Here is a 12,546-nt window from a genome sequence, read left to right as displayed (position 1 = left end):
CAATAAAATATGTACAGATGATATTGTTTTAAAATAAGAGGTTGTTAAAATGAAAGCTAAATAAAGTCAATGCAGAATAAATAATGCAATTATTATTAAAATGAAAGCTAAATGAATATATATATATATATATATATATATATATATATATATATATATATATATATATATATATATATATATATATATATATATATATATATATATATATATATATATATATTCCAAACAGAGTGAAATGTGTTATCACTCAGTATAAATAATCAAAAAAGAAAATGAACAGTTCCAAAGTTTCTATTCATTAGCACTTTCTGAGTTTTAACATCCTTCTTCAGGTGAACGTACATAAGTTATGAAAAGAATCATTATGTATTGTAATCATTTTCACAGTTGTCTATTAATTTTTCGGGTGAAAGTGACAAGCAGTTTGCGTCTGGATCAGCTGTCTTTTTATCATTTGCATTTCGTCCTTCATATTTAATATGTAAAGACTATTTCTCTCACATAAATGTTCGTTGCCGCCTAATTTTCATGTTTTTGCAAAAAGGACGATATTTTTACATGCTCACATGTGGTGAACTGAGGGTGGTAATAGTTGTTCTTGCACTCCAGTAGTTTGCATCATTTTTTTATTTATAAGTTTTTAAAAGCTGATTTGTATATGGGAGGCATTCTCACTGTTTATGGTGAGGGCGTTTCCTAAGAGACAGTTAGATTAGACGATTCTAACTAAGAAAAGTGTAGTGAAATTAATAGCATTGCTTTGTTATGTAAATATCAACAATATGGTATGTCGATGTATCTATTTCGTAAATATTCGATATGCAATGTCAACCCGTGTACGCACGGGTCAAAGTCTAGTTAGGAAAACTATTTTGGAAAATAAAAGAAAAATCATAGGAATAAAGTCAGATTGACTGTATGGACATTTTTATTTTAATAAGATTAAAATAATATATTATATCAATAAAGAAAAAAAAATGTCTATATTATCATCTTGTTAAATCGATCGGGCAATATTTAAAAAAATATAAATCGGAATCAAAGCGTTCAAATCAACCCCACCTCATGTTTAAAGCGCGCAAACCGTTCACAAAGCGTGTAGGTATATTTAACAAATCGTACTGTACAAGATGCGAACCGTACCGTGCAATAAACGACACGTACCGTTCAAGAAACAAACAGTACCGTTCACAAATCGAACCGTACCGTGAAAGTAGCGAAACGTACCGTAAAAAAGCGTACTGAACCGAAGTATGCAAACTGGTGCAGTAGTACGTTTCAGGGTCTGTAGTTGAAGTCGAATGTAGTTTTGTATAAGTATGTAATACCTACATGTACATGTACGTGCATGATTTTTTAAAAACTTCTTTCTAGTCAATTTTGATAGTTAAAGCATAGAAGGAGGAGATAACTCATAAGTTTAACCACGTTTGGGGTTTAATATTACAACATTTTTCGCCAAGCGGTCACTCTATGATCTATCTGGACACAATCCGCAATGAATGATTCTTTGACCTCTGTAAAGTTATCCAATGGATTACAGATGCCTTCTGTTGGACTAGGAACATGGCTGGTATGTACATAATCTACACATGAATTCTAAACGAACGAAATTTATTACATAATTTAATTTATATGGGTGATCGTTGCACACGATCTGTTACGTCACAGAGTTTGAGAACTTGTTTGTCTATTAGAAAAACAGACAATGATATTTGCCAAAAGTCAACAAAAAAGGAAAGATCAATTTGTCTCGGTGATACTTTATTGTCAAAATCATGTCGACAAAACAGAATGAATTTGTTTACTTTTTCCTCCCTGATTTGCATGGTTTAGTAATTAGCTTCCATGTAGAATAATATTTTGCTGACTGTGGTACTTTCGGTTTTAAATAAATAACTTTGAGTTCTTTAATGTTATTTTGATTGTTTGTTGTTAGTCCTCTCTTTAGTGTCATATGTAGATCTTTGTATGATATAGTTAACTTAATAATGAAAATAGAATACATCTTAAAAATTAAATGTAATGGAATGTTTTGGTTTTTTGCTGTAATTTCATATGTAGATTTGTATGCTACATTAAAAAATTACTCTTATTAACAACACAGATATTGATCGAATTCAATAAAATAAAATATTGAGATAACACGTACAATAGGGAGCATCAACGATACTACTGGATGTTTTGCAGAACATGCAGGTTTTATAGAACTACTTTCTTTGATTTGGCCGTGTCAAAATAAGACAAAAATACCCCCATTTATTTTATTACGATAAAAAGAAGGAGAGATCGAAAGGGGGTAAGTGAAGATGCAATAAATGATAATATTTTATAGAGTTGGTTCACTATGACGTTAAACTATAGGCTTTACAGAATGATATTAGACTATGCTACACGTATCGTACAGGTAGCTTTTTATTATTTAGAACACTGTAACTTAATCTATGGAATACACAATGACTCGACACTGACCGTGTTCGCTTTACTCAAATTGTAAACACGAACTATAGGCAGTAAAACAAGATACCTGCCTCAGATCACATTTACAATGAACAAAGAACTTTCAGAGGGATAACCATTATAGCCAGAAGAGCTTGGCTATTTGGTGAATATGATCTTTGTTGTTTTCATGGGTAAATAAATAGTAATAATGACAATTAAATTAATAAACTAGTACTGCAAACATATTAAAATATTCATAATCATTTCTCTTTACGGTTATACATGTATTATCGAGAAAAATCAGTTTGGGGGTGGGGGTTTGGGGCTTAGATCTTTTGAAGTTGGTTTGTATAAAAATTGATATAGGGCCATAATTTTCATTGATTGATGGAAAGTACAGTAGATTAGAAAACAATTTTATCTGCTTTTTTATTTGCTCTTATGTCCATATATCTACATAAAATTATTATGTCATTTCTAAGTATGAAAATTGAAGAAGAAAATCCCAACACAAATCCAGAACAAAATATCTCCATAAAAATAACGAATTTCAAATACATTTTGCTACATTTTTCACGAAAAGTGTTACCAAAGATTCAAGCTTAACAAGACAATATAGAACTTTTAGACAGATCGAAACACCATTTTCAGTTCTATGTTTGTGCATCATCGCTGATGTGTGTGTAACTACAGAATTATGATAAAGCACTGAGCCGGGTTTTTCTAATTTTTAATTTTAAAAGCAATAGTTTTGGGAAGAATAGTACACGAAATCTTATAAGCAATTTTGAAATCAGGGGAGGGGAAGGGTTAACATTTGTTCACTATAGTAGCAATTTTGGTATGACGTCAAACGTGTATCGCTTCACCTAATTTATGATTGACTTTGACAAAGTGCTGCACGTCATAAATGTTCACACTTAGAATGAAGATCCATAACTGCTCATATGTGATCGAAAAATATGTCATTTCAGAAGTAAAAATTTAAGTTAAACAATGAAAAGGTTGCTGCTTTCTGCTGGGAAAAATGGAAATTGTATGAAATATTGAAAAATATTGCAAAATCAAGATTTTGGTTACTATGGTTACCAGAATCTGTCAAGCATCAGATTCGTGACATGTACTTCTCTATGGTTTGGCTTTATTTCATATAAATCTCAGAACAAAATAAAGTGAGGATATGTACTTTGTATGCATACTTTTTTGAGATTTTTCTAGAATTACTACATTTGCTATATTTTTCATAGGTTGGTATCTGAAGCTTAACAGTAAAATTTAAAGCAAGCCTTTACAAACAGAAAAAACCAAAACAGTTTAAAAAGATTGTAATCTGGTTAATCAATAGAGAAACATATGAGATCATTGCTAAGCATCTATTTAAAAGCATAGTTTCAAGATGTGAAAATTCAGCATTTGTCTTAAAAAAGTTCATATTTTTGATTTTTTTTCTACATCTACCGTATGATTCTTAAATGTACCTTTACTTAAATATTCATCAATTAATTTCTAAACGATCTAATATTTCAACGATATACCTATACTGTTGATGGTATTTTTACGCCTCTTCACCTGCACTTAAAAAAACCAAACTCTTCGGATCCAGAATATAAATTGTTACTTTTTATGTAAAATTTTTGATATTGTTTATGCATGTAAAACAATATCTTTTAATTGTATTTTATATGAACATGTTTATGTGTATATTATGTCATACATTCTTCATGTCATGTGTAGTCTACATGTATTTAAGTGTTAATTAGGTTTCTAATTATCCCACCCAACATTCCATGCTTCACCTTTTGTAGGCGTTAGTTAAGACATTTGTATTTTTATTTATACCTTATACTGTCGTTGAAGCTCTTACAAATAGTTGGCTAATAACTTTTATTTTGTTAACTGGTCTAGATATCCCCAAATCAGATTTTCTATGCATTATACAATTAGTTATATTTACCCGCCAGTGTCAACCCGGGTTCCTGCATATAAACCTGATGGTACCAACCCAGTTTCCATTCCTTAATCCCGATGGTATCACCCCTAGAACTATTTATAACCCGATGGTGACAATCTGGGTTTCTTAATATTTTGTAATTGATATTTACCCGCTGGTATTAACCAGGATCCCTCCATTTAAACCTATTAGTCTCAACCCATGTTCCATTTCTTTCAATCCCGATGGTGTCAACCCAGGTTTGGTAAGTCAGAGCTAATAATTATCTTTTTGTGTCAACCCTGGATATTTCAATTTTAATTGTAAGTAGCCCTTAAGAAGGCTAGATATGTTACATAAAATTACTTAAAGTACGGTCATATCTTTGAAAACGCACGTGAATGATAAATAAACCAACGCAAATATAGAACTGTTTTTATCAATATGAATTAATAAAGATTTTTTTATATATACATCATCCTTCGACAGAGCTTGAAGGACGAGGTGAAAACTGCGGTCCGTGCGGCTCTGGACTCTGGATACCGACACATAGACACCGCCTACAGTTACAAGAACGAAGACGCCATCGGAGAAGAACTCCAGGAATACTTGAAGAACGGGAAAGTCAAGAGGGAAGACTTGTTTATCGTTACCAAGGTAACATTTGTTTCAATAACAACCTCTGCTCTCTAAGAATATAAACAACCAAACAAACCATTAACAACGCTTATTTGCAAATCTTTTCATGCTTTAGAGGATTTATACGGGTGAAAGGGGGGGGGGCGGGCTATTTTTAGGTTTATCAAAAAAGCGATAATTTAAATAGCGATTTTGCGTAAAAAAATTTCCCTTTCCCTGGCAATAATTTCTTTATCTTAAGCAGATTTTTTTAAGCAAGTATCTTTGGAATTTTATGTTGTTTAATCTCATGCAATGTAATTTAATATTATAAAACGAAATTGTTTCATACAAAATTACAGCTTGGATTGATTCATATGGAACCAAAGCAGGTCAGGAGGTCCATTGAGATGAGTTTGAAGAAACTGCAGCTGGACTACGTAGACCTCTACCTAATCCACTTGCCTGTAACACTGGAGGTAAGTCACAGTCGATCTTTTGTTAAATGTTTTGCTATTCCATTTGAATCCACTTTTTCTCTAGTGCCCAGGATCTTCTTCCTTGTCGCATTCTTGAACAGGCCGGATCTGTCCGCCAGCTGTTTAGATTACACAAGTATCACCAAAATATATCACAACTTTGTACGGAATGGAACACCATGTATCCTGTATTTTGTTTCTTCCAGAAATGCGGTTTCTCGTAAAAACTCTTGTTCCAATGGGAATTAGTGATTCACTGGTTTTCTTGTTTTCTTTTAATTCTGTTTGTAGATTTCTCTGTATTGCACAAGGCAAACGTTGATGCTTCTGATATTTTTTCTTTTTGTTTTTAAATCCAGTCATCCATAGGTAAGTTTTCATCGACTGTAGACTTTTGTAACCCAAATGTCAAGTCAATGAGAAGAATAGGTTCTCGTTCGAAAAACAAGTAATATGGAGAGTAGCAAGTCGATGAGTAAACGGTGACGTGCTTTATGTAGACCAAATATGGAATATTCAGGCCACTTCTTTTCTGGTGGTTTTGTCCACAATCTATCATACAGGATTCTATCAAATCTCTCACACTGTCCGTTCCCCTCGGGATGTTAAGGCGTTGTGTGGGGTTTTTCAGTGTTGTAGTAATTACACAGTTCTTGAACACAAAAAAACTCTCAAAATTGCGTCCCTGGACACCATGGATACGTTTAGGAATTTGTAAATTTATAAGCCAGGCTTAGAAAGTTTGCGACAGTAGTTTCTTTCTGGTCTATAAACGGTGAAGCATGGGTAAATTTTGAAGAGAAAAAATGTCTGTCATAATTAATACATTTTCACGACCATTTGATGATTTCTCTAAACGGTAAAGTCATTTGCGAGATGTCATGAAGTTTACAAGCAATTAAGTTGCTCATAGTATGATTTACGGTTGAAGCAGAGGCTTTTCCATTTAAATACCTGTTACAAGATTTACACAATTTCTAGACATCTTGTAACATCCTTGGCCAAAAACATCTTTTCTGCAGTAATGAATAAGTTTGCTCGATTTCTTGATGACTTGCATGGTTGGGAATACTTTCCAGAACTGTCTTCTTTAGGACTTCAGAAAGTAGTATCTGTCTTTGTTCACCGGTCTTGTTTGTAATCTTCCTTTACAATACACAGTTTGCAGTGAAAAGTTTATCCTTCTGATGAAGAAGTTTTCTCATATCTTTGTGCTCGTTTTTCAAATCACCCACGTTTACAATCGTCCTCCATCCAGTAATGAACTCGACTCAACTTCGGGTCATGGTCTTAAAGTGATGCTAGGTCTGCAGTAATATACCCCGTTGTCATGGCGCTCACCGTCCGCATCTGAAGTCCACCTTCTCTTCTGAATTCAACCGAGTCAGTAGACGTCTATCAAACATCTCTATTGATGTACTCTGAGTAGTCCGTTTTAAAGACTCTTTCACTTCTTCCTCCAGTGAAGTAGCTCTCAGTTCACCTTACCAGAACGGCATTTCACTGTAAAATCGAACTAAACTAGCTCGCCTTTCCATCTCATCGTTGTTGCGTCTACTCGTTGGTTGTGTCCGTTAATGTAACTGAACGGATTGTTGTCAGTGTAAATAATAAACTTTGATCAAAGAAGGTAATCACGAAGTATTTCACTAACTGACCATATGAGTGCCAAAAGTTCAAACTCGATGGAACTCAATTTTTCCATATTCCTTTCAGATTTTCTGAGTGATGTTGATGTATAAGCTATCGCAATCTTTTTATTTGCTCTCTTTTGAGATAAAACTGCTCCGACTCCTTCGAAACTTGCATCTATTTTTTGGTAAAATCTGGCAATCCAAGAATTGCAAGTGAAACAAGTCTTTCTTCCAATGTTTTGATTGACTTGGTACACCTGTCAGTACATGACTTTTGAAACTGTTCCGATTTCATTTTGGTATTCTTTGGTTTTGATAATAACGCATGAAAAAGAGCTGCTATGCTTTTAGTTTTATTTCAGTTTTTAAAAACCATGCTACATCACTTATATGTTAATCTATTAATATTTATCACAGTATGATGGAGACGACGAAAATCTCTTTCCTTTAACTGAGGATGGAAAATGGAAGACAGCTGAGAAATCGGATCTTTTGCAAACATGGAAGGTAATATCGGTATTGTTTTAAAAATTTATAACTTAATTCGAGCTTTATGAAGTAGTGAAGCTTTGATGGTGATTGTAAGATAGCATGATATTAAGAATCCATGACACAATCTATTTGTGCGTGTTATAAAAAGTGTTATGTTGACACGTATGATATTAAGAATCCATTACACAATTTATTTGTGCATGTTATATAAAGTGTTATTGTTAACAACAATGACCGCTTAAGATTAGTACCATATAAAGAATGCTTTTGTCTGAATTATTTTCTTGATTGTAGAAAAATTAGAAATGAATGATGCTATAATGCACTGTACTGAACATGAATTTAAAGTAATACCTTAGCTTTCCATAAAAACTGTTCCAATCTGTCAAAAATGTCAGCTGTTGCAAGCATCATCTTAATTTATTTGGGATGGGTGTTTGGAAGTTGGGATGGATGGGAATTAGTTTTTTTTTGGAACTTTTTTAAGGCTTTGGAAGAACTTGTCGACTTAGGGCTGACAAAATCCATCGGTGTGTCCAACTTCAACATTTCACAGGTTGAAAGAATTTGCAAGATCGCCAAACACAAACCAGTGATCAACCAGGTATAAAACATATATTTTTTTTCTAATGTAGAAACACTGAATATTACGACTTATCATAAATTGCTAAGTCCTTCTCCACCCAAATATCCCTAACCCCTAAACCCCCTAAAAAGCAAACAAAACACTGGAAATCAAATGCCTCTGGCATCATTTTTTGAAGAATTTATTAAACACCTTGTTTTGCATTTACGTGGTCAATAAATCTATCAATTCTAATTGTTGTCATTTTTCTTTTTTCAAGGAATATTATTTGACCATATTTGTTTTTATTTGATTAAGAAAATTATTTTTTCAGGTGGAATGTAACATCTACTGGCCACAAAATGAGTTGTTTGAAGCTTGTAAGAAGCTGGGCGTGACAATTACTTCCTATGCTTCATTCGGCTCGCCCGGAAGACCTGGCGAATAGTGTGTGGTGCATTTAATTTACATACAATATATACGTAACGTATGGTAATTACTCAGAAAAAGTATTAGAAATATTCGACATAAGACGCCAATATTAGACTTGTTACTTGAAAATTAAAGATATATATGAAATTATTATAAAAAGCGGGTTTTTTAAATCTTCTTAACGAATATTTGACAATTACAGAATACAGAACACATTATCATCAAAAATTTTCTTTTCTTTGTAAAAATTGTTTCGTGAAAAAAAGACCCCGTAAGGAATCCAACACAAATATTTTGGCTTTTAGTAAAGAAGCGGAAGAACCAAAACCAATGGAAGACTCTATCATTCAAAGAATTGCTAAGAAGCACGGTAAAACTACCGCACAGGTACATGAGTAGTTTTAGATTTTTAAAATAGTCTAGCAATTGTGAGATTGAGGGTAAAATTTACGAATTTAAGGAGCTTGAAATTTGAGTTGTGTTGTACAATTATCGAAAAAAAAAATCCGCTCGTGTTTCATGTTGATGAAATTTATATTAAGATGGCTGGAAGGTCGTGTCCATTTTTTAGACCTCCCTTATCTTCTTAAGAAGAAGAGCTCTATAAAAAGATAAACGGCAATGCTCAAATTCAAAAGCTAAAATTTTTGGAAATTTATTGTTTATAGCATAACAAATCATATCGAAAATAAAAGTTAAAGGTGTATCTCGTGGTTATTTTTAATGAACATCTAGCCTAGTCAAAATTGCTTTATAATCTCAAAGCAGGTTCTGCTAAGAAATCTCTTACAAAGGGAAATGATTGTGATTCCAAAGAGCGTTTCCCCTGAAAGAATACTGACTAACATTCAGGTTTGTATGAGACATAAAAACAAGTTCCAAAATGACCTTACAAACAAACGTGCCTTTATTTGACTGTATCGATTTTATCTAAAATATCTGTTTTTTTGTGAGATCTCATTGTTGCCTATTTCGGGCGTTGTCAAAAATACTGTAGGCTTTACAAACACCTTTACCAAGAAATAAAGAATGTGTAAACTGTAAATTTGTTTTAGGAGGGGGGGGGGTTTAAGTTATTTTATTTTCAGCTGTCTACCCTTTAATGTTCTCAGATTTTATACCCTTGAGCTGTGTAAATAACATGTATCAGCAGTTTTCCAAGAGAACTTGCACAACATGGCGTGGTGACTCAGTCATACATGTACACATGTAAAGACAAACTGTTCTGCCTTAATATTCGCGAATGGAAGGTAAAACTCTGATTCCTTGTTTTAACTTGAAAACTGTTATGTAATACCTTTAAATACGAATATAAGTACGCAATTATCAGTCATGTCAACTCTTATCAATGGAGTGGTCTAATCTTATATTACCATCACACAGGTCTTTGATTTCAATCTTACAAAAGAAGAAATGGATGAAATAAAAGGCATCACTGTTAAACACGGCTTCTTTAATTTCATAGGCCACTTGTAAGTAATACTACAGAATCATTTTATTCTCTAGAGCATATTTTACCTTTAAACATGCAGTTTAGTAAACTATATTTATTTAATATTGCATGAATTTAATTACTTTTGTTATATGTTACAAAATTATAGGAAAGTCTCATTTAATAGTTTCAACTAAGTGCGCACGGATCTTTTTGCATAATTTACAAAAAGATAGTTCGAGAATAATGTTTGTAAGCATAATATTATTTGAAAAACCTGTCTTTTATATTTATTTCAGGTGTGGAAATCATCAGGAACGCCCGTTTTAATTCATCTATTTTGACTGTATTTGCTTTTAAGATATTCGAAAATGATACTATATATTTACATTTTCCAGTGTCTTTGCCTGTGATAACACTACGTATCGATTTTGTACTATATAACCCATAATACAAATGACGCCAAATCGAGGCGCCAGCAGAGTTTGCTTATTAATATTTGAATATATAATCGTACGATGGCTTAAAATTATATAAATATGAGTAATAAGGAATCATTCTTTGAATATTATGAGATGATATTTTCGGTCGGGGTGTGATCAAATCTTTCATAAAGCCCTTCGGGCTTTAATGGATTTGATCACACCCCGACCGAAATTATACCTCATAATACTCAAAGAATGATTCCTTATTCCTTATTTCAATCCGTATAAAATGATAATTTGATAAAATTCATTACAACTGTTATATTTAAGCACTGGATGAAATATCTGGTTTCAGCGCTGCGGAAACCCTTTGGAAACTCTGCGGAAACTTAAGGTTACTTTAAGTTTCCGACAGGTTTCAGCACGGAAACTTCAAGTTTCATTAAGTTTCCGCAGTGCTGAAACTTAGGCTGTCCATGAATCCAAATGGTTTCCGCAACGGAAACTTGCTGAAACTTGAAGTTTCTGCATGGTTTCAATCTCCATATACGTTTGGGATACATATTGTTTACAAATGGTTTCCGTGATGGAAACTTACTGAAACTTGAAGTTTCTGCATAGTTTCAACCTCCATATACAATTGGGAAACATATTGTTTACAAAGGGTTTCCGCAACTGAAACTTACTGAAACTTTTTATATTTTTGCTTTCACAAAAGCTGAGCAAGGTTTCTACTTTATGTAAAAACAAAACAATTTCAAACAGTTCCAAATTTATTTTGTTCAAAAATCTGAAATTGTTTCCAATAATAAATAAAATACAGCCAAGATACAATTATGGAGAAACATCCATATGGCAATTCCCTTATTAGGGACTTTTATTTAAAAAATGATAAAATTGCACAAGAAAAAAAACTCCCATAGAAATCTTTACATTTGTTCTTTTTTTTTCATCTCGATTAAATGCCTATCAAATCTCCCTTTAAAAATGCAACAAAGATCTTACTTTTTTAAAAATATGAATGCAATTTACAAAATAACTGCACGTACATGAATAAACAAAGAAAACTTCACTGTTACATGAACATGATACACTTGTCTCAATTTGTTTTGAACTACAATGAAAATGTACACCATAAAATATTTTTTAAAAGTCTAAAGTATCCATCTTTAAAAAAAAAAATACACTACAAGATAGTAGTTGACTATAGAGGTATGACCCAGATTTGATTTGAATATGTCAATAAATTCCAAAATGAGGTCAAAGTGACCCACTTACAAGTTGGGATAAACCTTTTCTTTGTTAGTAATATAATCTAATGTTTTACAATAGAACAGGATTTGATATCATTTTTTTGATAATCCATTAAGTCCAAAGTGAACTTTTAATTTTCACCCATGATGTACCAACTGATCAGATTTTAATATCATAAGCCTGTCAGTATTTAATAGATGACCCAGAGGGAGATATGAAAAGCTTGTTGGCCAATAAAAAGTTAAAAATGGAGCAGTCTGTCAAATCATGTGCAAAAATATGATGTACACATTTAATTAATTATGCTGATTGCAACACACTTCATTCCTGATGAATATTCTTCTTTACACACGGTTTACCTTCCTACATTTCACTACTTTACCTACATTAATATTTTTAAATCCAAGACATGAAGTAAAATATACATTGTTTATATATGACAAGTATTACTACATGAACATGTACTTGCTTTTTGTAGCATGAATGTATAAAATAAAAAGTATCACACAGATCATTCACCTTACAATTCTCATCAATACCAGCATTCTACTTATGATATAAAAGCTAATTCCAATTATATATTAGTTACATAACACAGATTAAAATAAAACCCACATGGAAACAACTTTCCATCCAAGTAATTTTGTTATATAAAAATTGTAATACATGGGGTATATGTTGTCTTTATATATTTTCATATACGACATAATTGAATATTGTTTGGTGTATTTTATCATTTCTATGACCCATGCATTCATCTCCTAATGCAGTGTTTTTACATTTAATGTGGTTTCTTAATTGTTCATATATTGCTGCAAAGTTATCAATAAATGTTTAAAC

The 12,546-nt window shown here is 32.3% G+C and overlaps 1 protein-coding gene across 3 annotated transcripts; it reads left to right on the top strand.

Moving 5' to 3' along the window:
* The first annotated feature begins 1,386 nt into the window (after positions 1 to 1,386).
* LOC117680478 (aldose reductase-related protein 2) lies at positions 1,387 to 10,775 on the top strand. Of its 3 annotated transcripts, XR_010713057.1 has the most exons (11): positions 1,387 to 1,576; positions 4,865 to 5,032; positions 5,356 to 5,472; positions 7,524 to 7,613; positions 8,086 to 8,202; positions 8,498 to 8,610; positions 8,901 to 8,982; positions 9,364 to 9,447; positions 9,749 to 9,845; positions 9,979 to 10,067; positions 10,327 to 10,775. XR_010713057.1 is itself a non-coding variant. In XM_034449298.2 (10 exons), exons 1-10 carry the CDS (start codon positions 1,502 to 1,504, stop codon positions 10,355 to 10,357), a joined length of 966 nt encoding a protein of 321 aa, XP_034305189.2. In that variant the 5' UTR covers positions 1,388 to 1,501; the 3' UTR covers positions 10,358 to 10,771. The 3 variants fall into 3 exon arrangements, 2 of the variants coding, with proteins under 2 accessions (XP_034305189.2, XP_065937951.1); XM_034449298.2 differs by lacking the exon at positions 9,749 to 9,845 and having other exon boundaries at positions 1,388 to 1,576; positions 10,327 to 10,771; XM_066081879.1 differs by lacking the exons at positions 9,979 to 10,067; positions 10,327 to 10,775 and having other exon boundaries at positions 1,390 to 1,576; positions 9,708 to 9,843.
* Positions 10,776 to 12,546: the final 1,771 nt, after the last annotated feature.

The sequence above is a fragment of the Magallana gigas genome, chromosome 4 (assembly GCF_963853765.1).
Source record: "Magallana gigas chromosome 4, xbMagGiga1.1, whole genome shotgun sequence".
Taxonomy (NCBI): Eukaryota; Metazoa; Mollusca; class Bivalvia; order Ostreida; family Ostreidae; genus Magallana; species Magallana gigas.
Note: the sequence above shows the minus strand (reverse complement) of the source record. Positions and strands in the feature narration are given on the sequence as shown.